This window comes from Phocoena sinus, chromosome 5 (genome assembly GCF_008692025.1).
Source record: "Phocoena sinus isolate mPhoSin1 chromosome 5, mPhoSin1.pri, whole genome shotgun sequence".
Taxonomy (NCBI): Eukaryota; Metazoa; Chordata; class Mammalia; order Artiodactyla; family Phocoenidae; genus Phocoena; species Phocoena sinus.
The window spans coordinates 113479840-113506832 of NC_045767.1; the positions used below are offsets into that span (position 1 = coordinate 113479840).

General features: G+C 37.3%; 1 protein-coding gene across 1 annotated transcript in view; it reads left to right on the forward strand.

Annotated features, from left to right (window-relative positions):
• Window positions 1-9061: 9061 nt before the first annotated feature.
• TTC29 (tetratricopeptide repeat domain 29) overlaps window positions 9062-26993 on the forward strand; it is a 261315-nt gene continuing 243383 nt past the window's right edge. Inside the window, exons 1-3 of the mRNA XM_032632825.1 lie at window positions 9062-9160; window positions 15726-15823; window positions 17824-17907. Of these exons, the coding sequence (XP_032488716.1) occupies window positions 15732-15823; window positions 17824-17907 (176 nt within the window). The 5' untranslated portion in view covers window positions 9062-9160; window positions 15726-15731. The remainder of the gene's footprint in view (window positions 9161-15725; window positions 15824-17823; window positions 17908-26993) is intronic.

Below are 26993 nucleotides of genomic sequence, written 5' to 3' on the forward strand. Positions count from 1 at the left end.
TATGTGTAAAGGCAGTTTATCCATGAAAATCAACCCCTGACTTAATCCCCGGAAGTCATCGGTAATGTGGCCATAAATAAGGCATTTATAAGTCCATAGGTGATGCTGCTTTCAGAAGCATTGCCGATAAGGAAGGCAAGCCTGTATACAGAATACATGTCTATTCTAATTAGGACAAGATACTGCCTCCTCTGTGATGGAGGGGATATAATATGACCAACTTGCTACCATCTAGTAGGTTGGCCCTTCCAGGGTATTGTGTCAGGAACATGGGGTTGCCGAATGGGCTCTCAGCAGTGGGAAAGACCATGTCACTGTCTTGGGGAGGGCAAATTCTTGTTGCTGTGCCTGACCATGTATAACCTCCAATCCTATCAATACGACCAAGTGGTTCATAAGTTATTTAGTAAACATTGGAATACATTTACCTCCACTGAGCAAGAAAGTATGTCTACCTGGTTATTAAGAGCCTCTTCTGTCCATTCTGGGTCCATTCTAAGTAGTTGTCCATGTAACTCTTTCCCCAAACTCCATGTTAGCAATCGTGCTTATTTCAGGTCTCTGATCATTCAGGAAAGCTACTAGAAAATGCCCATATATCAGTGTGGACTCTTTTCTCAGACACTTTCTCCATCTGGGTAAAGTGGACAAGAGTAAATGCCATTTAATGGCCATTTAATGGCTAATGGAAGGATTAACCCAATTGGCATTCTGACTTCGAATATCAAGACATAATATGTTGATGATAATTTAGTTAAGTTTTTAGAGGTGCTTGTCAGGTCCTTCAAGAGCTGATGTAAGGATGGGGTAATATGCAAGGGTTTTATCTGAAGATATTCCTATTGGAGAGAAAATAGGGAAGGCGCTGAAGAAGGCTAAAAAAGCCGTCAGACTATGACGCAATTCTGACCCCAAGGAGAGAGGGAGAGGTCAATTGAAAGTAATCTTAGACAGCTAGGAAAACCATAGGGGAATCCTTTAGCCAAAGTTGGCTTTCTGGGGAGTCCAGTGTGTCTCAGGAATGGGTTTGCCTTAGTACCTTTTTTTTTTTTTTTTTTTGCAGTACGCGGGCCTCTCACTGTTGTGGCCTCTTCCGTTGCGGAGCACAGGACGCGCAGGCTCAGTGGCCATGGCTCACGGGCCCAGCCGCTCTGCGGCATGTGGGATCTTCCCGGACCGGGGCACGAACCCGTGTCCCCTGCATCGGCAGGCAGACTCTCAACCACTGCGCCACCAGGGAAGCCCTGCCTTAGTACCTTTGATGCAGAGTTATTGGCTGTGAGTGACCCATGAAAGGTGAGGAAACAATTTTCAAAACACAGTAACTGGGACCCTTGATTAACTACACACCCTGCAGTTAGCAGCCTATAAGGTACACTCTCATGACCACTGCAATGGATGATATATCCTTAATTATCTTATTATTCTAGAAAAATATTAAGAGGTTACTGCTGAAGTTGTTTATAGAACCACTGAAATTATTGTTTTTTGAACACTTTGGTTTGTAATATCCAAAATTCTGCCTTCCTAGCTACGTTACTAAGTTTCATTGATCTTCTATTTTCTCTTATGGTTCTTTATGGTACTTAAAAATTTTTAATAAATCACATGGACTCATTATTATTAGTAATAAAGAGAGTCATGATAGAGGTATTACCAGGAGAAGTCAATGGTCCCTAAACTGGCCAGTATAAGATGATCCTTCTTGGATCGATTACCCTAGTCAAAGACCTATTCCTCAATTTTGGAAATCCAGAAACATGACTTTGAAGTATACCCAGAGGTGATCGAGCTTAGTAAAGCCTTTAACCCTAAATAACCAAACTCACACATGTTGACACACAAACCAAATGCCGGTGTATTAATTTATAGTGAAAATATAATTTCCAGGAGAACATAAATATTCATGTTAGTTAGCCAGAACATAATTTCCACCCATTTAAGAATCTCTACACTATACATAAATTATACTTATGAGATTGCTTGGAAAGCATGGGATTAGTGGAAAAAGAGTTAATTAAAAGCATAATTTAGGAGAAAAGCTTTAGAGTCAGCCAGACCAAGGTTCTTTGTAGAATGTTTTTTATAAGTAACCAAATTTCACCAATTTCATAAAGGACTGATGAATCTTTTATTTTATTTTCAAAGAATGACTTTATTTCTCTTTTTTTTTTTAAATTTATTTATTTATTTATTTATGGCTGCGTTGGGTCTTCATTGCTGCATGCAGGCTTTCTCTAGTTGGGGCGAGCGGGGGCTACTCTTCGTTGCAGTGCACAGGCTTCTCATTGTGGTGGCTTCTATCATTGCAGGGCACAGGCTCTAGGCACACGGGCTTCAGTAGTTGCGGTGCCTGGGCTCAGTAGTTGTGCCGCACGGGCTTAGTTGCTCCGAGGCATGTGGGATCTTCCCGGACCAGGGATTGAACCCATGTCCCCTGCATTTGCAGGCGGATTCTTAACCACTGTGCCACCAGGGAAGTCCCAGAATTACTTTATTTCCATCTTCTTGAGGGGTATTCATAATTTTCCCATGTCCTAGCTATGACAAATACTATAAAATCAACATCTATTCCAATTATAATCCTAAATATGCTACATTAATGAATATGTTGCTGTGTGTTCAGGTTTTCATTTCCTTTGTTGGAGCTCAAAATGTTATACTGCTATATTTTTTTCTGTGGGATAGATTCATCTTCTACAGCTCTCTGTCTCTGTATTCTAGAATTGCTAGTATCCCCAAAGCTAAGGTTTTCTGTACTTCTATTCCCTTCAGTACACCTGACACACCTCTACTCTTTTTTTCACGGCTCAAAATCACATCTCAAGAACTATCCCCTATGTGAACACTTTTGTGACTGACAAACTTCCACGCAGTCCTGGGCAGCAGTGTGGTCCTTCCTTGAGGCACCAAACGTGATATCACTTTTATAGCACATGTTATGTGGACTGTGGATGTCCACAGGACTGGATGATCCAGGGAGGACTATCAATCACAATGGTCTGTGCTGTACCAAGTTCCATTGGGATAACTGGTTATGAAAACTGTCTGGAGGCAGGTAACTAATGGGGTATAAATGCATGGGAGGCCTGAGATCAGTACTAGAGAAGAAAGAGTCCCATCTAAGTGCCCAGTTTAAGACCCTATATAAGAAATGAAGAAAACCATGCTTCAAAAAGATACATGTACTCCAATGTTCATTGCAGCACTATTTACAATAGCCAGGACATAGGAGCAACCTAAATGTCCATCAACAGAGGAATGGATAAAGAAGATGTGGTATATATATATATATATATATATATATATATATATATATATATAAATGGAATATTACTCAGCCATAAAAAGGAATGAAGTAGTGCCATTTGCAAAGATGTGGATAGACCTACAGACTGTCATACAGAGTGAAGTAAGTCAGAAAGAGGAAAACAAATATTGTATAATATCACTTGTATGTGGAATCTAGAAAAATGGTACAGATGAACTTACTTGCAAAGCAGAAATAGAGTCACAGATATAGAGAAGAAACTTATGGATACCAAGGTGGGGTGGGATGAATTGGGAGATTGGGATTGACATATATACACTACTATGTATAAAATAGATAACTAATGAGAACCTACTGTATAGCACAGGGAACTCTACTCAGTGCTCTGTGGTGACCTAAATGGGAAGGAAATCTAAAAAAGAGGAGATATATGTATACTTATAACTGATTCACTTTGCTGTACAGCAGAAACTAACACAACATTGTAAAGCAACTACATGCCAATAAAAATTTTTTTTAAAGTTAAAAAGAAACAAATTAGGAGCAGAGAGGATTAGGAACAGATTGGGGAACAGAATGTAATGGTAGAAGACAAGGACATCAGTCCAGCTCTCTTTGATTCTGGTGAAGATGGGGCATAGAGCACGAAAGCAAAAAAACAGTTGTCTCTTTTGCACATCTGTCTTCACTTCCAGGCTGTGAGTTCACTGAGGACATGACTTACCTTTATATTCCTACCCTAGCAGACCACCTGGTTTGTTGAATGATGGATGGATGGATGGATGGATGGATGGACAGACAGATGGATGGATAGACTTAGACTTGCAAATTTAGCATTTAGGACTGCTACTTTATATATATTTTTTCTGTTATATCTAATTCAGTTTTTATTTATACTTTTATTTAATAAGTATTTTCCCTGTGAGACTGAAGTGGAAGTTATAGAAGAATTTTACCAAATGTGATATTTGTCATTTGTTTATAACAGTCTTTGAAAAATGTCATTATATTCTATATTTTTGTTCATGAATTTACAATTCCCCTTGCACATACACAGTTAGATTTTTGTCCTTGGAGAATGGGAAATTTCATTTCTGAATTGCATTGGAAAAATACTGATATAGCTCTTAATATCTTACAATGGTATTCGTATACATATAAGTAACTGGATGGAAGTATAGACATGTATACATTTCTTATTATATACACACATAATTAAGGTTTCAAGAGATTTGACAACTACTGAAGCAGATTATTTTGTGGAAATTAGTATCCACTTGTAGAAAACATTGCCATTGTACCTTGATCCAGGGTGTGAAGGCACAAAATAGAGTGAAGTTAACAATAAAGCATATATGTATGTTCAAGTTCAAATGACATTCTTTTAAATTAGCAGATTTAGCAGTCAGAGAGAACAGAATTGCACCAATCAGAACCAAAAGTATGAAAATACTGAAAAAAATGAGCAAATAAGTTTTAATACCAACTGATGTTTATGAGAGATTATTAAAGGAAGTTGCTTCTCTGCATAACTTTGGATTTGAAAACAATGTGGTTGTACACATTAAGAAGAAAAAAGAACTAAAACTAGATTAAGACCAAGGAAGTATACATTTGATGTTAAAGAAGGTAGTTTAGGTTTTCAAGCTAGGTCCTGAAGACTTTCCAGGCTTCTTAGATGTTGATGTTTTTAAAGAAATCCTTTTCCAAACCCTCAGTTTCTTTCACACGCGCTCTTTCCTAGCCTTGGCATGCCTGAGTGTTATGCCTTCAGTCTGCTCCTTCTTCTACAATCCCTTTTCATTTTACAAAATCTTGCCAAGTAAAGGGACAATTTGAGAATGCATAATTCAAAAACTCTTCATGATTCTATTCAATTGAATCTTAAAAGCTATTTTTCAAAACTGAAACCATTTCCTCTAAGATCAGGAACAAGACAAGGTTGTCCTCTCACCACTATTATTCAACATAGTTTTAGCCACAGCACTTGGAGAAGAAAAAGAAATAAAAGGAATCCAAATTGGAAAAGAAGTAAAACTGTCATTGTTTGCAGATGACATGATACTATACATAGGGAATCCTAAAGATGCTACCAGAAAGCTACTAGAGCTAATCAATGAATATGATAAAGTAGCAGGATACAAAATTAAGGCACAGAAATCTCTTGCATTTCTATACACTAATGATGAAAAATTTGAAATAGAAATTAAGAAAACAATCCTATATACCATTGCAACAAAAATAATAAAATACTGGGCTTCCCTAGTGGCACAGTGGTTGGGAGTCCACCTGCTGGTGCGGGGAGCATGGGTTCCTGCCCCGGTCCTGGAGGATCCCGTGTGCCATGGAGTGGCTGGGCCCATGCATCCGGGGCCTGTGCTCCAGGGCGGGAGGGGCTGCAGAGGTGAGAGGCCCGTGTACCACAAAAAATAAAAATAAAAAAGAATAAAATACCTAGGAATAAACCTACCTAAGGAGACAAATGACCTGTATGCAGAAAACTATAAGACAATGATGAAAGAAATTAAAGATGATACAAACAGATGGAGCAATATACCACGTTCTTGGATTGGAAGAATCAAAATTGTGAAAATTACTATACTAGCCAAAGCAATCTACAGATTCAATGCAATCCCTATCAAACTACCACTGGCATTTTTCAGAGAACTAGAACAAAAAATTTCACAATTTGTATGGAAACACAAAAGACCCCGAATAGCTAAAGCAATCTTGAGGAAAAAAAAATGGAACTGGAGGAATCAGGCTCCTGGACTTCAGACTATACAACAAAGCTACAGTAATGAAGACAGTGTGGTACTGGCACAAAAACAGAAAGATAGATCAATGGAATAGGATAGAAAGTCCAGAGATAAACCCACGCACGTACGGTCACCTTATTTTTTATAAAGGAGGCAAGAATATACAATGGAGAAAAGACAGCCTCTTCAATAAGTGGTGCTGGCAAAACTGGAAAGCTACATGTAAAAGAATGACATTAGAACACTCCCTAATATCATACACAAAAATAAACTCAAAATGAATTAAAAACCAAAACTCTAAGAGGAAAACATAGGCAGAACACTCTATGACATAAATCACAGCAAGATCCTTTTTGACCCACCTCCTAGAGAAAGGGAATTAAAAAGAAAAATAAACAAATGGGACCTAATGAAACTTAAAAGCTTTTGCACAGCAAAGGAAAACATAAGCAAGACGAAAAGACAACCCTCAGAATGGGAGAAAATATTTGCAAATGATGTAACTAACAAAGGATTAATCTCCAGATTTATAAGCAGCTCATGCAGCTCAATATCAAAAAAACAAAAAACCCAATCCAAAAATAGGCAGAAGACTTAAAATAGCCATTTCTCCAAAGAAGATATAGAGATTGCCCACAAACACATGAAAGGATGCTCAACATCACTAATTATTAGAGAAATGCAAATCAAAATTACAACGAGGTATCACCTCACACCAGTCAGAATGGCCATCCTCAAAAAATCTAGTAACAATAAATGCTGGAGTGGGTGTGGAGAAAAGGGAACCCTCTTGCACTGTTGATGGGAATGTAAATTGATACAGCCACTATGGAGAACAGCATGGTGGTTCCTTAAAAAACTAAAAATAGAACTGCCATATGACCCAGCAATCCCACTACTGGGCATATACCCTGAGAAAACCATAATTCAAAGAGAGTCATGTAGGGCTTCCCTGGTGGTGCAGTGGTTGAGAGTCCGCCTGCCAATGCAGGGGACACGGGTTCATGCCCTGGTCTGGGAAGATCCCACATGCCACGGAGCACCTGGGCCCATGAGCCATGGCCGCCAAGCCTGCGCTCCACAACGGGAGAGGCCACAACAGTGAGAGGCCCGTGTACCGCAAAAAAAAAAAAAAGAGTCATGTACCACAATGTTCATTGCAGCTCTGTTTACAATAGCCAGGACATGGAAGCAACCTTAAGTGTCCATCGACATATGAATGGATAAAGAAGATGTGGCATGTATATACAATGGAATATTACTCAGCCATAAAAAGAAATGAAATTGAGCTATTTGTAATGAGGTGGATAGACCTAGAGTGTGTCATACAGAGTGAAGTAAGTCAGAAAGAGAGAGACAAATACCGTATGCCAACACGTATATATGGAATTTAAGGGAAAAAAAATGTCATGAAGAACCTAGGGGTAAAACAGGAATAAAGACACAGACTTACTAGAGAATGGACTTGAGGATATGGGGAGGGGGAAGGGTAAGCTGTGACAAAGTGAGAGAGAGGCATGGACCTATATACACTACCAAACCTAATGTAGATAGCTAGTGGGAAGCAGCCACATAGCACAGGGAGATCAGCTCGGTGCTTTGTGACCGCCTGGAGGGGTGGGATAGGGAGGGTGAGAGTGAGGGAGACGCAAGCAGGAAGAGATATGGGAACATATGTATATATATAACTGATTCATTTTGTTGTGAAGCAGAAACTAACACACCATTGTATAGCAATTATACTCCAAAAAAAAAAAAACAGCAAGCAGGAGGAATAAGTCCAAAGAGGCAGGAAGGAGTCTCCAAAAAGCCATGCTGGAAGTCTCATGTAGGAAGGAAGGTGCATGGAATTCACAGACGTTGAACCTGAAAAGGCAGGAAGGACTGGAACAGAATTAACACAGGTCACCGTGGAGTTGTGTTAAGGTGTTGCTAGAAACTGGGAAATGAGTTCATGAGAATAGAATGATCCTTACTGATGTGAGGGATCGCATGGAGCCCAGTCACAGATAGTCACAGTGATCAACTGAATGTATAGTGTAAATTTACTTGGTGGAAATAATTTAGTAATTTATTGCAGCAAATTAGATGTTGGAATGAAAGCGTGGTTATGGTTGTTATGCTTGTAGTCCAAATAGAATCGATTTATGGTTAGTAGAATGATTGGTGTGAGCAGTATTGCTGGCTTTCCTACTGTGCATGACAGTAGGCAATGAATAAAAGCCTTGCCTTCCAGCACGTCTATATTTGGTGGAGTAATAGACAACAGCCTCACTCTCTTGCCCTCTATCTGTATGCGACAATGAGCTAGGAAGCTCACTTTCTTACATTTATATGTGAGAGGAGGGATGAAAGCATGGGCTGGGATTAACAGGCTGACATTAAGTGGGTGTAAATATAAAATCCTGAGTTTCAGGGGAAATTTTAAAATATATACATATAAAGACAGGACGGAGGAGGAGTCCATGTAAGAGACCTCGGGTTTTTAGCTCACCACAACTCAAAATTGGATTCTTTTTCTGGAGACAGGATTGGGAAAGGTATTTGCATGGGGCTAGAAAAAGATGGTTCTGACAGCAACAGAGTCTAAGGAAGGACTTATTCATCTGGTTAAAGTGACTTCGGGTCTTGATGGTCTTGATTCCCAGCCTGAGCGTTTTTCCATCAATCTGTGGACGACAGGGAAATGTTGCAAAATACTGAGGATTCGGTGCCGTGAAGGAAATGATTCAGGGCGGCAAATTCGAGGCTCTTCGGTTGCGTGAACTAATTTCTGAAAGAAGTCTAACTTCTGAGAGCAGTCTGGCGGGAAAACCCTGTTGGGTCTGGAGACCCAGCACAGCGCTCAGTAGGCCCCGCCCCTATAGGCTCCGCCCCCGTGCCCGACGAGCCGGGAAACTGCCCCAATCCCGAATCCCGGTTTAGCCTAACCCCGCCCCCGCCCGGCCCTCCCCGCCCCCTTTGTATCCCTGGAAACGCTCTCGCGTCTTCTCTCTGCGCCTGCTCTGCAGGGTGCGGAAACTACCGCGGGAGGAGAGGGCAGCGCCGGCGCCCAGCACCTGCTACCGGTCGGGGACACACTTAGGCGGAACGGAAAACCAGAGCTGTTCACCAGGGCCAGTCCCTCGAGGTTCGTGACGAACTCTTAGAAGAGACGAGTCGTTCTTTCAGGCAGTCCTTCCCCTGACCCCGACAGACCTTCCTCCGTCAATCTAGGGACTCAGGCTTCCTGAGCCAAGGCCCTCCCTCACCATTTACTTCAAGAAATGCATAGAAGGAGGAGCGCAGAAAGGCGCTCTTCTCGCCGCCTAGTTCACCCTGTGAGGGCAATGGAAAAAATAAACAGGAGTAGGAATAAATCAATTAGTCCTGTTTAGAACTGGATGGGAGCACAAGGGAACTGAGATGCCCTCGGTTTTGGTAGATAACCCAGTCTGTCATAAGTTTGAGAGATCCCTAATGTCACATTTGTATAAGAATATATCAAAACACATACATATTTCAGATGTATTGGCATTTCATTGAATTAGTGATTAGTTTCTTCCATAGGAGCTATACTTTGTAATTTTTTTTTATGGTTTGCATCTTTAATCATCGACATAATAAGTCATCTATCACAGCAGGATTTTTTTTTTTAAGTTTATCTAACTGTATAGTAAGTACCTGGTTTCTGTTGTATGAATAAATCTTATTCCATTATTTGGAGCAGGAAGGGGGGTTATTCTTTTAACTAATTTTTAACTTTTTTCTTTCTCTCCTTTGCTGTTATTCTTTGCTTCCAAATTTTTAGGCTGAAGTCTGTAAGCCTGGAGAGGCCTTCAGCCTTAAAATTTAGTCGAATGAAATGTAAGTCGAATGAAACATGGCCTGCCTTCAAACACTTTTCCCGCTTTAAATTTTGATTTAACTGTCAATAAATGTTAGTTAGTAGGAAATCTGTGATTTCTATTTATTTAACAACCTAATAACCTACCATAGAATGCTAGATGTATGCAAAAATTATGATACAAGGGATAAACATTTACTGACTCTTTAAGCTATTTTATGTGATATTTTTTACTCTTTCCAGGAGCAAATTATTGATATTTCTTCTGTAGTTTTCTTTAAACTTTCATAGTAAAAGAGCTTATGGTGATAATGTGAATAGTTCCAATTCTTTTTTTTTTTTTTTTTTTTTTTTTTTTTTGGGGTATGTGGGCCTCTCACTGTCGCGGCCTCTCCCATTGCGGAGCACAGGCTCCGGACGCGCAGGCCCAGCGGCCATGGCCCACGGGCCCAGCCGCTCCGCGGCACGTGGGATCCTCCCGGACCGGGGCACAAACCCGCGTCCCCTGCATCGGCAGGCAGACTCCCAACCACTGCGCCACCAGGGAAGCCCAATAGTTCCAATTCTTATCAATGATTTTGTTGGAGATAGTAAAATCATATTTTGAACTCTCTTGATGACACATGATACATTTGCTTGCTGTGGTTTATTGGCTTTATTTCTCACATTTCAGCTTTTACCCCCAAATGACTGAATTCTGGAGACAGTGGTCAGCCTCAGACATAGTTACTCCTAGGTAGCCTCTGCCTATACAACTCTAGGCCTCCCCCTCCTTTGTGTTTCCTGATAAGGATCTCTGGGGATCATGAGCAAGAGGGCTACTCTTTGAAGAATCTTACCTGGGGACCAGAAATTTAAACTCACACCATGGGACACATTCAGCCTGATCCAGCCCTCTCAAACCTTTCATCCTGTATTTCTCCATTCTCATTTGTTTTTGCATGTGCGGGCCAAACTTAGAGACTGTAAATGTGATACAAGAGCCAACCAGGAGATCAGAGAATCCACCAAATCTCTTCTGAATACCAAAAGTGGAATGGCTAAAGGCAGCCTTTTGATCTTTGTCTCAGCACCTGTGGTGGCCGGAGTAGACTGCCCATTTGGTAGCACTGGGGGAGCTGCCTCTCGGTCCCCTAACAGACTGCTTCACCCTAACCTCCTGGGGCTAAGCTCATTTTGGTACCAGCCAGAGTAGTACCTCTCATTATCCTCCCTTATATACCTGAATCTGAACCATTCCCCTTCCTGCAGTAGCGCCCACTTTATCATTCTGCCCTGACCACCCCCATTCAGAGTTGTGCCTTGAGGCTTGCCAGCAGGCCTTGCAATACTTACATTAAACTAAATTTAAGAGTAAAGGTGCTCCTGCTGCTAATGTTCTCAGATCAGAGAGGAGCAAAATGAAGGAACTGGCAGCTGAAACTTCAATGGTTGGAAACGTTGACTCTGATTTTGAAAAAGAAAAATCGCAGTTGATCTGGGTGACAAAGAAGACGTTTTCCTCTCCATGTATATAACATTTGCATAAGATTTCATTAGAGGCTTATATTTTCTAGGAAAAACAGCCTGACCCAAGTAAACATCAATAAGGATAAATTTTATGTCCCAACCTGGTAGGCCAGTTCTTGGGAGGCTTATACACACCTTGATGGGAAACGTGAGATGGATCGGAGCTTCTGGGGTTTGATCCCTCTATCTGTGTACAAGTAGGTGGGTCTTCCTAGTTTGGGGAGAAATTACAAGTACTCTTTTCTCGTTTTGAAGTTCCTTGGGGAACCCTTCGGAGGTCCCTGCAATTATGCAGAGATACCTCTGCCCAGTGCCCTTGGTGACCAAAGTGGGAGCTCTCAGAACAAAGTCTTAATTTGTCAGGGAAGGACCTGCGTGCTGAAGCCAGCACAGGTATTGTTTCTTTCCCCTTCCAAATCCCCTGGGGGCAGAGAGGTCTGGGTTAAGAACTGAGATGGCCCCGATTTGCTCCATATCCTTGGAGGACTCTGGAACGTAGGTCTTCTCAGCTTCTCTGAAATAGGCTTACAAGAGGTAGGTTTGGGGAGCCTTTGCCCTTCAAATCTGTACACGAGGTCTAATCCTATGTTAGTTTTAACTTCTTGCGCATGCTCTACATAATGTTGCCATTTAGTAAGTTCTGGTTATCCAATTAACTCAAAGAGTTGTTATAACATGTGATCAGAAAAATAGATTTCTTTTTAAATACAAAAGAGTTAAGTCACTATATTAGGAAGTTATGGAGTATAATACATTATGTTTCTAATGTTTGTTTTGGAGGAGAGGACTAACATTTGCTGTTTAGACTGAGTGCTTTAAAGCTATAACTGTATAAAAATAAGTTGACCTTATATTTCATGGATCATACCATGCACTGATAATCTGGGTAATATCAGGATTCTGTTATATCATGACACTGATCTCCATTAGAATATTCTCTTTAATTATGTGAATAATTATTTTCAGGCTGGAGTAATAATCTTTTTTTCAGAAACAAAAAACTGCCTATTTCTACACTGAATTTCAAAAGATTTTCTCTCAAATCTCATTGCTTTCCACCCTCCGTCCCCCCATGGCTTTGTAGCACTAGAGGAATATCTTGTCTCTGCTGGCCACAGGTGGTGCTACCTCAGCTGTGACCATGTCTGTCCACCTCTACCATTCTCTGTCACCCAGATTTCACAGCAACCTCCAACTGGCCTCCGCTGCCTTTCCTTCTGCCCCCTACAGTCTAAGTCCAAAAGAGAAACCAGAGCAATCCTTTCAAGGTGTAACTCAGACCACGTCACTCCTGGGCTCAAAATCCTCCAATCAGAGTAAAAGTCACATTTTTTTACAGTAACCTTCAAGACCCTATACCATCAGAACAGCACCAGATTTCTCCTTAGCTTCTCTGACTTCATCTTTTTCTGCTCTTATTCATTCCTTGGCTGCTGGTGAGCAGCCGATTTTTACAGTGGAAGAGATGCTATGTGACTTCCAAAGCCAGGCCCTAGAAGGGGATACAGCTTCCATCTGGCTTTTCTTTGGGTACTTGCCTTTGGAGCCCTGAGTTGCCACCTAAGAAGTCTGAGGCTGCCATGCTGAGAGGAAGCCCAAGTTGTATGAGGAGATCACATGTATGTGTTCTGACAGACAGCCCCAGCTGAGGTCCCAGCTAGTGGCATCAGCCACCAGTTACATGAGTGAAGACCTTACAGAAAATTCCTATTTCCCACCGCTGAGTTACCCCATGCTTCTGAGTCTTCCCAGCAGAGGCCCCAGTCAAAATTGAGTAGAGAAAAGCCATCCATTCCCATTGTGCTTTCTCCTAATTCCTGACCCACATAAAGTAAAAGACTTCTTTTTACTTTGATTATTGTTTTAAACTGCTACATTTTTTTTAGTTGAAGTATAGTTGATTTACAATGTTTCAAGTATATAGCAAATTGATTCAATTATATATATATATATGAATATATATATGTATATTCTTTTTCAAATTCTTTTCCAGTGTAGGTTATTACAAGGTACTGAATATGGTTCTTTGTGCTCTACAGTAGATCCTATTGTTTATTTTATATATAGTAGTGTCTATCTGTTAATCCCAAATTTCTAATTTATCCCTCCCCTTTTCCCCTTTCATAACCATAAGATTTTTTTACTGCATCTGTGAGTCTATTTCCACTTTGTAAATAAGGTCATTTGTATCATTTTTTTTTTAAGATTCCACATATAAGTAATATCATATGGTATTTGTCTTTCTCTGTCTGACTTACTTCACTTAGTATGATAATCTCTAGGTCCATCCGTGTTGCTGCAAATGTCATTATTTCATTCTTTTTATGGCTGAGTAATATTTCCACTGTGTGTGTGTGTGTGTGTGTGTGTGTGTGTGTGTGTGTGTGTGTGTGTATCATATCTTCTTTATCCATTCATTGGTCAATGGGCATTTAGGTTGCTCCCATGTCTTGGCTATTGTAAATAGTGCTGCTGTGAACATGGGGATGCATGTATCTTTTTGATTTAGAGTTTTCATCTTTTCCAGATATGTGCCCAGGAATGGGATTGCTGGATCATATGGTAACTCTATTTTTAGTTTTTTTTAAGGAAACTCCATACTGTTTTCCATAGTGGCTGCACCAATTTACATTCCTACCCACAGTGTAGGAGATTTCCTTTTTTTTAACACTCTCTCCAGCATTTATTACTTGCAGGCTTTTTGATGATGGCCATTCTGACTCGTGTGAGGTGACACCTCACTGTAGTTTTGATTTGTATTTCTCTAATAATTAGTGACGTTGAGCATCTTTTCATGTGCCTGTTGGCCATCTGTATGTCTTCTTTGGAGAAATGTCTATTTAGGTCTCTGCCCATTTTTTGATTGGGTTGTTTGCTTTTTTGATATTGAGCTGTATGAGCTATTTGTACATTTTGGAAATTAATCCCTTGTCGGTCACATTGTTTGCAAATATTTTCTCTCATTTCATAGGTTGTCTTATCATTTTGTTTATGGTTTCCTTTGCTGTGCAAAGTCTTTTAAGTTTAATTAGGTGCTATTTGTTTATCTTTGCTTTTGTTTCCATTACTCTGGGGGACAGATCCAAAAAAATATTGCTACAATTTATGTCAAAGAATGTTCTGCCTATGTTTTCCTCTAGGAACTTTATATCCAGTCTTACATTTAGGTCTTTAATCTATTTTGAGTTTAATTTTGTATATGGTGTTAGAGAATGTTCTAATCTCATTCTTTTACATGTAACTGTCCAGTTTTCCCAGCACCACTTATTGAAGAGATTGTCTTTTTTCCATTGTATATTCTCGCCTCCTTCATCATAGATTTGTTGACCTTAAGAGTGTGGATTTATTTCTGGACTTTCTATCCCGTTCCATTGATCTTTGTGTCTGTTTTTGTGCTGGTACCATACTGTTTTGATTACTGTAGCTTTGTAGTATAGTGTGAAATGAGGGAGTGTGATTCCTCCAGCTCCATTCTTCTTTCTCAAGATTGTTTTGGCTCTTTGGGGTATTTTGTATTTCCATACATATTCTCAAATTTTTTGTTCCAGTTTTGTGAAAAATGCCATTGGTAATTTGATAGGGATTGCATTGAATCTGTAGATTGCCATGGGTAGTACAGTCATTTTAACAATATTTATTCTTCCAATCCAAGAACATGGTGTATCTTTCCATCTGTTTGTATTGTCTTCAACTTCTTTCATCAGCATCTTATAGGTTTCAGAGTACAGGTCTTTTGCCTCCTTAGGTAGGTTTATTCCTAGGTATTTTATTCTTTTTGGTGCGATTAAACCACTACATTTTGAAGTGATCTGTACACTGTTGTAGCTATGTGCTCTCTCAGGGAAGCTGTCTCCTTGTTGAGAATTGTTCTTAGCATTTATCACTTCTAAGGGAAAGGCTTTATTTGTGAGTGAGAAAGTTTTAGAAGACAGCAAAGTATGAAAAAATTTTAATTATTGATTGTAACAGGAGTGAAAAGCATGAGCATTTGAAATCTATAGCTGTCCTAAAAATCTTCACTTTTTAATTGCAACCAGCTCCACTAACAAAACCCATAACAAAGCTCCTAATTGTCTGAATCTTCAATGCATTTATCAAATTTTCTCCTTTTCCACTTTGTGATGGAGGTGCAGACAAGTAATAAATTGGCCAAAAGGCAGATAGTAGAAGAAAATAATGAGAGAAGCAACCTGCAGAATTCACTCTCTGAGCTTCATGACTGAATAACAGAGCTATAGATCTACACACAGAGGCATTCTCAGCTCAGACAACTGACTGTGGATCTCTAATAATGTCTTAAAAGATTCTTTGAATGATTTATTCTTTAAAATACCATTTCTGGTTTTTTTTTTTTTGGTAGTCCAAAATGACCACCCTGCCCCCACTGTGCATGACACGCCCAAAGCTTACGGCCTTAGCCAGACAGAAGCTGCCATGTTCCCCCAGAACAATTCCAAGGTACGTGACCCTGGCTTTCATTTTTTATTCCTACAGAATGAATTTCTTGCAGTAAAAAATGTAAATAGCATATCTCAGAAAACAAAATTGTTTGAAAACAAAAGTATACTGTTATATTCAGAATATTCAAATTTGCTGTTTCAGAAGGATTGATGAACCTCATTCAAAGATTAAGAATATATTTATTTAGCAGGCTAGCACTCATTTGATCATTTTATTTTCTATTACCATTATATTGTGCTTCCTGTAAAGCTTTGGAAATACATTTCCTTTTTAAAATACGTGTGGAGAATTGAAAGCAGAAGCTTTAGGCATGAAAGATGTATGGCATCTAAACCACAAGGTCCCAAGCACTGATTTCTGTTTTGGAGGAAGGATGACACAGTCTTACTACCGGGGTAAACTGGCAGGCATGATTTAGCTCCTGAAATGATCCTGGAGCTTGAAAATGCATCATTGAACCACCACTGCCTGTGAATATCTGCTGAGCTTATGGAGTTTTCAAATGCAGCCGAAAAACTGCAGGGCAGGAACTTGATGTATTTTATCATAATTATGAATATTAACTAAGATTGTGTTATTTAGAAATTTCCACTTATAGTTTTATTGATTTTTAGTAATGCACATATTATTTATCAATATAAACCTATATATAGGATAGGTGGATGTGGAGAAAAACCCATTTACTCAAGAATGCAGAGTATTTTAATGTGTTGGTGTTTTATTTGTTTACACACTGAGGTTAGTATTCTTCCCTGCCTCTTTCCATTCAAGAAAATTAAAACCTATATATAGGTTTGATTTTTTTAATGCTTACCTTTCAATTCCTACAAGGCATAATGATCAAAGTATTATGAGACTACTTTGTTCTGAGAAGGACCATACCTCATTTTTGGTATTTCTGGCAAAGACCAAAGCCCCTGGACCAAAATAAATACATTCAGCTAAACTACCATCAAAGTTCTTTGGTAATAGAATTGAAAACTGTAGAAATAGTAAAATAGAAGTGTAGAAAATTGTAATTTTATTTTCAAATAATGTGAAAAACAGAAAATTTTCAATAGATGCATAATTCCAGTATATACATTCTTATTTTCCATTTTCCTTTTGAATAATGTGATGTATTTACAAAATCTGAAATAGCTAGCTTCTTCTTCCTGTCTTTTGTAATAATTGAGAGTACATTTTCTTTTCAACACGAGCAAAAACATAGCCCAGTCTCACATCCCTAGAATAAGAGAGATTTTAAAGAAAATTTTTTTGTATTCATTTTATTGAAGAAAAACATTTTTATCATAACCATTTAAGGCAAAGCTTTGTATCAACATTCTCCATTAGCTTCTGAATAAAAAGGTATCTGTGTATCCCATGCTGCTATTGTCATAAGATGTTCATAGTCTGCTTATTTTTAAAGGTGCCAGGTGTATGAAGATTGAACATACTACATGTGTAATATATTTCTCATTAAAGTCTTCTTAAAATCACTTTCACCTTGAAGTTTTAATAATAATTTGAGTTTTATGTGTGATTTTAAAAACCACTCAAACAGCATGTCAGAGCAAAATTCTGTAATGTTTGCAACCAATAATTTTAACACATTTGTATCAAATAAGTATTATTAGTTCAAGATCCTGTGCCAAACAGAATCTGACTTCTGTAGCTGGAAAGTTATATTGTGAGAGAACATGAGTAAAATGGAAGATCTTATAATGCTTTAAGGAGAAAACCCTATTTACTTAAGAATGCGAGTATTTTAATGTGTTGGTGTTTTATCTGTTTACACACTGAGGTTAGTGTTCTTCTCTGCCTCTTACCATTCAAGAAAATTAAAATTTTGAAATTATCAATGAACAACTTAACTCTATAGCTTTTACAGAACATTAATTATCTATGATATTGTCCCCAGAATATTTCTGTTCTTCTGGTGGCATTTTATATGTTTGGTAGCTTTTCAACTCGATTTAAGGCAGTGCTTTATTATTTCTTTCTATTTCATTTAGGTCTCAATTGATCAAAGAAAAAGACGACATAGATCATTATCTGGAGGTGAATTTCAAAGGATTGTCAAAAGAGGAGGTTGCTGCGTAAGTATATACCTCTTAAAGGTACTTTAATATAAAGTTTGTTTATTTTGTCTTGATTCTTTATTGAACTTTCAATTTTCCTGTGCAGTCCACTTTTTTATTGGAACATAGCATTTAAAAATTAAAGCTCATATTAAATAGTGATAAATCATGTCTATTGATCTTACACATATCAGTCTTTAATTTTATGACTTTCAAAATTCTCATATTTACCAAGATATTATACTATCATATTTGCAATATTTTAGTTAATTCTGTGTTATTAATTGCTTAATAACTTCCATTTTAAGGTATATTGCCTCCATGGGGGAGGGAAAAAAACTTTAAGAGAAGGATTCATATATCTTTTTTTCCTGGTGATTTAAAAAAAAATCCCTTACTAATGTATATTCTCTCTCCTGCCAAGAACCCACAAAAAGAATTAATGGATCATAGTTTATTGGTTAATTTAAAAATAATTCTAAATTGTCTGGATTTATTTTTTTAATGAACAAAGTAAACTTTGCCATTTTACGGCTAGTCAGAACCTAATTTATGATCTGAGTAAAAACAGTATAAAAATCCAAGTAGGTTAGTGAGAAATAAATAGAAACCTAGAATAATAGCTAAACAGGTTTAATATTTCTTACCTATAGACTTGGTGACTCAGTTATCAGATTTTTATATGTAAGTATTGACAAATAGAAATCTTATATATGCACATGCATCTTACAGAATTCATTAAATGATTCAACTATTCAACTATTCAAAAATATTTTATACAATAAATGCTTTTAAAAGATTGTCTCTATTAATGTTGCCTAGTGCTCTGGGATTCCACTGACAGGGTATTCCTATTGATGGTTTTGGTATAGGTTTTCACATAGTCTAAAATTCTAAGTCTCTTGATATATTTCATTAGATAATTGTCAGTATGCATATAGCGTGGAAAAATGGAATAGTTCATTCTATCAGTAGCTGGTTTATTTTATAGAGTGACAAAATTTATAGTAGCTATAATCACTGTCTTCCTTGGAGTTGTATTGACTGCCAAGTGTAATATCTGGGACCTTTGGTTTTTAACTGCTATTCTAATTGCTAATTCATTAGCTTTCCCTGGTAGCCTATCGGACAAAATTAAAGGTCAGTGTTGTCTGATGATACAATTCCTTCTTAAAAGAAAAATATATATGAGTGATATTTGCTTTCTGATTTAAATATAAGGATACCTAAATAGCTATAATTGGCTTAAGAATTAGGAATTAAATTTGGAATTAAACTTATGCTTCACATATTTTAACAAATTAGACATCTATATACTTAATATCTGCTTTCAGTCTGCACTGAAGAAAACATTATTATAAGACGGTGCAAAATAGGCTATGTTAATGAGTGTTCTGTTACAAATATTTTTTTTTCACTAAGGATATTACCAAATTGATTTCAAATCCATATTATGCTACAGAACACAAGTAGCCCTGGGTAATTCTCAACCCTTACTGTTGAATTCTCCTTAAAGCTTCCTACATTGAATACTTTTTTATAACAAAGCTCAAAGATAGTGGGTGCAAACCTTAGTAGGAAGGTAACTTGTACTTGGCTCACTATTCTGCTCCTGATTGATATACCCTGTAGACCTTGCCCCAAACAAATTGAATAGCATGCAAAGGAGAAAATTGATTTCAGCATCTCTCAGCAGCACCCAGCAGGTGCCATGAGGAATTATGCATATTCCAAAGAATTTCTGTGTAAAACTTTTTATCAGCCATTGAACTCTAAAAGATAAATTGGTCAGCAAACATTTATTAAGTGCCTACTTTATATCTAACACTAGGTTTTTCACAGAGGGGAAAACAATGTTATTTTAGTATAAAGAACTTGGTCTTATCCTTGTCTCTATTTGAAATAATACAAGCAGGAAATAAACATGCAATGAATGAGTTGCATAATTATACTGTGAGGTGCAGCCTAGAGGTCTGGAAAAAATCAGAGAAAATTAAGATGTTGGATAAAACTTGCCAAAGAAGACAGATTTTGAGTTTGACTCCATATCTGTTAGCATTACAAAATGATCAAACTGGTGCATCACAGATCCTCAGTATACAAGAATATAAAGGAGGGAAATTGGTGAATCAAATTTCCAATCAGGCAAAAGCAGTATCTAAGATATATTCTCAAATTCTTCTCTAAACTGCCTTATTCTTCCCTAAGATGATAACAGAAATATATACTTAAATAACTCATGTACACTAGCTTTGATATCCTGTAATATGGATGTGTTCTTTGTCTAGTCCCAGAATAACACTTCATCATCTACTCCAAAACATACCAACCTACTAATACGTAAACTCACACTCTGTGTCCCACCTATTGCAATGGGTGGAGAGTTCCTGTTCTTGTCTAAGGATGATGTCTCTACTTGTGCTCTGGATACCATCCCCTCTTACTTGTTCCAAGACTTTCTTCACCAGTTAAATGTGTTTTCTTGCTATATCATCAGTATCTCCTTTTCCATTGAAGCAATCTCACTAACATTCGTATCTACCCTAGTATCTCCCTTGACTTCTTATCCTCCTCCAGTTTCTACCCCATTTTTCTGTACCCTTCTCAGTAACCAGAAGCATTGTCTCCATCTTTCCACATCCCATTCTTAGCTCAATTGACTCTAAATAGGTTTCCAGACCCAGAACTCACTGAAATCTGTTTACCGTGACTGATGTCCTCCATTTTTATCACATCTAATGGTCATGTTTCTGTCCTCATCTTGCTTGATGTCTTCACATTATTTGATAGAGATGAATACTCTCTCCTTGAACATTCTGTGCTTGTGGCTTCCAGGATGCCAAGTTCTATGGTTTTCCTCCAAACTCTTCAACTATGCTGCCTTCAGTCTCCTTTGCTGGCTGCTTTTCTGTTTTCAAACTCTCAGTGGTGGATTGTTCTAGGGGTGGGTCTTTGACCCTCTACTCCAGCTACACTCTCTACCTGGATCTAGTCCTATAGCTTTAAATACAAGCAATACCTGATGGCTATCACATTTATAAATCCAGCCCTGACCTCTCCATTAAGCTTCAAATTTTTATATCCAACTGTCTCCTTGACATATTTACTTGAATTTTTAATACACATTCCAAGGCTAACATGGCCCCCCACTGGACTCTTGCTTTACCTCTGCTGCCCCTCACACTCCCCCCTCCTGATATCCCTCCCCCAGTCTTCCCTCAGTTCAGTAAATGGTACCAAGGCAGCCTTGAGTTTCACCTTGCCTTACAAGAGTCTCCTACTTGCTCTTCTTAAATCCCCTTGAATTCCACCACAATTCAGCCACCAGAATGACCTTTTAAAAATTAGATCATGGGGACACTCCCCTGTTTAAAACCCTCCAAGAGCTTCCCATTGGTCTTATGATAAACTCTAAACTCTTCTTCATGACCTAAAGCTGTGTGTGATTTGGGCTTTGCTGACCTCTCTGGCCTTATCCCCCATTCTCTCTACCATTCACTCCTTTCAGTGTGGCCTTACTGCTGACACTTCTTGTCATGCAGGTGTCACCTTGAATGTGACCTCAGTCTGCTATTCCCTGACCCCATAATCAAGGAGCCCTCACCCCACTCACACTTATTCCCAGTCAAATCACCTGGGTGTATTTCTGCAGTCAGCTGGTCCTCATCTTCTATTGGGAGTTTGTACGTCAGCTGTGTCATCCCTAGTGGAATGGATGCCCCACAGGACAGGAACGTGTCTGTGTGTACGCCACTGTGTCCCCAGGACTTAAACAGGGCCTGGCACTCGGGCGGAGCTCAATAACTTGCTGTTAAATGAATAAATTAGTGAAGAATAAATGTCAGATTACTAACACCATGAAATAGGTATCCTGCTGTGAATATTTTTTGATTACAACATTTTTTAGTTCAGTGTTGTAGGTAGCTAGTTCAACTGTTGTACTGAGGAAGTTTAATTCCTCAAAAATGTGACATGTTTACAAATAAGAGTATAAAATTTAAGTGAGTAATTGAGCAAGACAAGCTAAAGTAGTTGTTACTGGAATGGTCAAACCCAACTGATGGAGGATCATTTTACTTTGGAATGGGGTAAAATGGGTCAAAGGCAAAGGGCTTCTGAGCTTTTTATCATCCACATTTACAGAAGGAATTCTACTATACTTTATTACTTTTTAAGTGACCAGATTATTGCTGTGCCTAATAGGTATATTTTTTTCAAATGTATTGTACTAAAGTACAACATAGTTGACACTGGTAATTTGACTTTTTTAGATAAGCCGTTGAATAGTCCATTGATAGTATTTAACTGATCTTTACCAACTAAAGAAGGGCATGTTGTAGTTCTGTACTTTGTGCTTTTTTATTCTGTACTATATTATCAGAATGCATTATTTAAGTGATACTTAAAGTATCACTTATTATCATATCATAATTGCTTTGAGTAGCTAAGTAATAAAAGTGTATTTATAGATTCAAATAAAATTTTCTGGGGGGCAGTTTTTACAGCTTTAGCTGTGTATATGAGGATACTAATAAGCAAAATTATCAAGGAACAGAGAATGTTAATCTCAATATTATTTTCTGCTTCAGATATCAAGTTCTATTATACAGAAGAATAGATTTAGCTCAAAATTGTGTACATCTCTAAGATATTGCTTTCTTTCAGAATATCTTTCAGCGTCACCAATTGGTATTTACTGAGCGTCGCTTGGGCAGCACAGCCTCTCTCTCCTGCCTTTGAACGGTATTATACTTACTCAGTTAAAGTAAATTAGCATTTTGCCCATCTTAGGTTTTCGTCTTGAAAATATTCCAAAATTGTCTTCCAAAGGTGCTTTTAACAAACTACAGATATACTTGTTATGAGCAAATTTAGCATTTGGATTTGCAGCATGGTCAGGCACTCAAAAGTATCTGTAACAAGGTGAAGATGTTTATTCAGGATATACTATTTCATGATAACATTATGGGAATTTAGGCCCCTTTAGGTGAGCTCTTCCTCTGCTTCATTCATCTTGCTTACTTTTGAATAATTTTGTGATATCATCTAGTTTTATCTTAACATTTTGCGTCTCTTTTAAAGTAATAAATTAAATTCCATGCAGAGGTTTGACAGTTAAACTTTCTGAAGATGCCAATTTCTGAATAAATGGTTACTTGACTAACAGGAATAGGCAGGAGAGAGAAGGAAAGGAAGATGACCCTCTTTCCTCCTAAGTAGCAAATTGGGTTTTAAGATCTTCTTCCTTATTCAAGAAAAAGAGACAGGATTTTGGTGTTCTGAAGTGGAGAGACAACTATTCCTTACTTTCTCCTGAATGTATAAAAAAAAGCAACAGCAGAGAATACACATGGGAACACAGGAGAGATGCCACTCCTTTTTATTTTTATTATTTACTTATTTACATTCTGATACTGTCTTCCACAGCAGATCTCTAAGATGTGAAACTAGGAAAGAAAAGAATTTTTGACAATAAAGTTTTTAAAAAGAATATTGATATCAATAAAGTTTAAATTTGGGAATTAAAAAATTGCAGTTGAAAGGCACTTTTAAAAATTGTTTAATAAGTGCAAAAAGGATCTCAAATTTACACCAAAGCCAAGTCTAAATAAATACGAAAGGAGGAAAGATTTCAAATGTCAACGGAACACAGAAATGCCAATTTCTTAGGCATTTATGTCTTTATGTTCTTTAAACGTTTGCTTTAACAGCTGCATAGCACACAGGAAGATCAGCTCAGTGCTTTGTGACCACCTAGAGGGGTAGGATAGGGAGGGTGGAAGGGAGATGCAAGAGGGAAGGGATATGGGGATATAGGTAAACATATAGCTGATTCACTTTGTTATACAGCAGAAACTAAACATTGTAAAGCAATTATACTCCAATAAAGATGTTTAAAAAAGTTTTCTTTAAAATATTATTTTCACAGATGGTGTTTAAACTTATCAGCTCTAAATAGACCTAAAAAACATCTTTGTAAGGGAAAAGCATAGGAATCATGACATTGCAGCTCTGGCTGTTAGGGGAGATGATTCCTTCCTCAGCTGGAAATTTGACTTTGCTACTTAATACTTCTGTAATTTTTTGCAGGTTACATGACTTTGCTAATCTTTGATTTCCACAACTATTTGGAGACCATAATAATAATAGGACATTCTTGTGGAAGTTAAAAGAGATTCTCTATATGAAACACATGTAGACAATTCTCACTTCAGCTATTATCGTTAACTGTCATTGATCATTTTTCTTTGGCTTTTAAAAGTTATAATGTAAATATCCTAAATATTTTGCATTAACTTTGTCTTGATATAGGTAGTAATATTAATTTATCATTTTTCTTTAAATATGTATAGTTCCATATTTACTTTGTGCTAGGTATCATATCCATCATGTTTAGAAGACAGAGTTTTTAGTGAAATACATTTCAAACAGTAATGCTAACTAATGAGGGGAATTTTTTTTAAATTTCAACTTATAGTAAACTTTTCAGAAATTTTTTATGCTGTGCTAAACAATGTAATTTGAAGAGCCCACTGAGCTATTGCAAACAGTTTTTTCAAAGGTCTATAAGTTGCTTAAACTTATTGTTACTACCATAAGATTGCTTTAAGTATAAACCTACTGCTTTAGAGATGTGTAGACTATAGCCAGAGAATGTGACTTTTTCTACAATAGCTCATAAACCTGGAAGTGCATAATGGCACTCTATTTAGAAATCATTTGGGAAATTTAGTAATGAAGAACAAAGTGATAAAAAGGCATAAGCACCCAGGTACTACAGAGGTTGAATCAGTTGGAATTAAAAGTGGGGTGAACAATGATCAAGCCTCATCATGCATAATTCATGGAGCAAGATGATTTTACTAAGTTGAGCCTTGTTTCTGATATTGTGTTCTGTCCATATTAAGAAAAGCTTGCATGGGAATATCTGAAACTAATTTGACTCTTTCCCATTCTCTGTTACGGTTAAAACATAATCCTCAAAATGTTGATATTGCTGCAATTCTATAAAAATCATCCCCCTAACTCATATCCATACCCTATTCTGTTTTCCATGTTGGAAAATGGAGATATTGTAGTAAACAGTGTCATCTCAGTACTTAAAGCAAAATTAGATTATGGGCTCACAAGTACTCTTTTGCTTTCCTAGGGCTTGCAGTATCCTCAAGTTTCTTCCATGTTGTAGCATTTGTAACAATTTCCTTCCTTTTTAAGGCTGAATAATATTTCATGGTATGTTTATATTTTGCTTATCCATTCGTTTGTCAATGGACACTTGGGCTGCTTCAGTGTTTTACCTATTGTGAATAATGTTTCCTGTGAACACGGGTGTATAAATATCTCTTTAAGACCCTGTTCTCAATTCATTTGAGTATATACCCAGGAGTGGAATTACTGAATAATTTGATAACTTTATTTAAAATTTTTTGAGAACACCATTCTGCCACCACAATGGCTGTACCATTTTTCATTCTCACCAACAATGCACACGGGTTACAGTTGCTTCACATCTTCACCAACGTTTATCGTTTTCTGCTTTCATGCTAGTAGCCATCATAATGAGTGTGAGGGGTATCTCACTGAGCTCTTGATTTACATTTCTCCAGTGATTAGTAATGTTGAGCATCTTTTCATGTGCTTATTGGTCCTTTGGATCTCTTCTTTGGAGAACTGTTTATTCAAGTCCTTTCTGTTTTTGAATTGAGTTGTTTTTTATTATTAAGTTTTAGGAATACTTCTATATTCTGGATATTAATTCCTTATCAGATATGTGATTTGCAATTATTTTCTCCTATTCCATTGATTGCCTTTTACTCTGTCGATAGTCTCCTTTGATGACAAAATTTTTTTAATTTCATGAAGTCTAATTTGTCTATTTTTTCTTGTGTTGCCTGTACTATTGCTGTCATATCCAAGAAATCATTGCCAAATCCAACGTTGTAAAGCTTTTGCCCTATGATTTCTTCTAAGAGTTTTATGCTTTTAGCTACTGTGTTTAGGTCTTTGATCCATTTTGAGTTAATTTATGTCTATAGTGTTAGGTAAGCATCCAACTTCATTCTTTTGCATGTGGATATCTAGTTTTCCCATCATCATTTGTTGAAAAAAACTGTCCTTTCCCTTTTGAATAGTCTTAATACCCTTGTCAAAAATTGTTTGACCATATATGTGAAGATTTATTTCTGAGCTCTCTATCCTATTCCTTTGGTCTACATGTTTGTCTTTATGCCAGTACCATGCTGATTATTGTAACTGTGTAGTAAGTTTTGAAATCAGGAAACGTGAGTCCACCTTTTTTTTTTTCAAGATTATTTTGGTTATTCAGGTTCCTTGACATTACATATTAATTTTAGAATGAATTTTTCTATTTCTAAAAAAATTGTCATTGGTATTTTGATAGGGATTGCATTGAATCTGTAAATTACTTTAGGTAGAATTGACATCATAACAACATTAAATATTCTAATCCATGAATATAAGATGTCTTTTTATTTATTTACGTCTTCTTTAATTTCTTTCAGCAATGTTTTATAGTTTTCATTGCACAGGTCTTTTACCTCCTTGGTAAAGTTAATTCCTGAGTATTTTATTTTATTATTTTTGTTATTGTAAGTGGAATTGTTTTCTTAATTTCCTTTTCAGATTATTTATTCTTAGTGTATATATATACTACTGAATTTTGAATGTTGATCTTGTATCCAGAATTTGTTATTACTTTGCTGAATTTGTTTATTAGTTCTAATAGCTTTTTGTGGAATCTTTCGAGTTTTCGACATATAAAAATCACAACAGCTAGAAACAGAGATAATTTTACTTCTTCCTTTCCAGTTTGAATGCCTTTTATTTCTTTTTCTTGCCTAATTGCTCTAAGTACTGTGTTGAATAGAAGTGATGAAACTGGGCCTTCTTGCCTTGTTTCTAATCGTAGAGGAAAGCTTTCAGTCTCACTATTGTGTATGATGCTCACTGTGAGTTTTTCATATATGAGTTTTGTTATGTTGAGGCAGTTTCCTTCTATTCCTAATTTGTTGAGTATTTTATCATGAAAGGGTATTTAATTCTGTCAAATACTTTTTCTGCATTGAGATGATCATATGGTAATT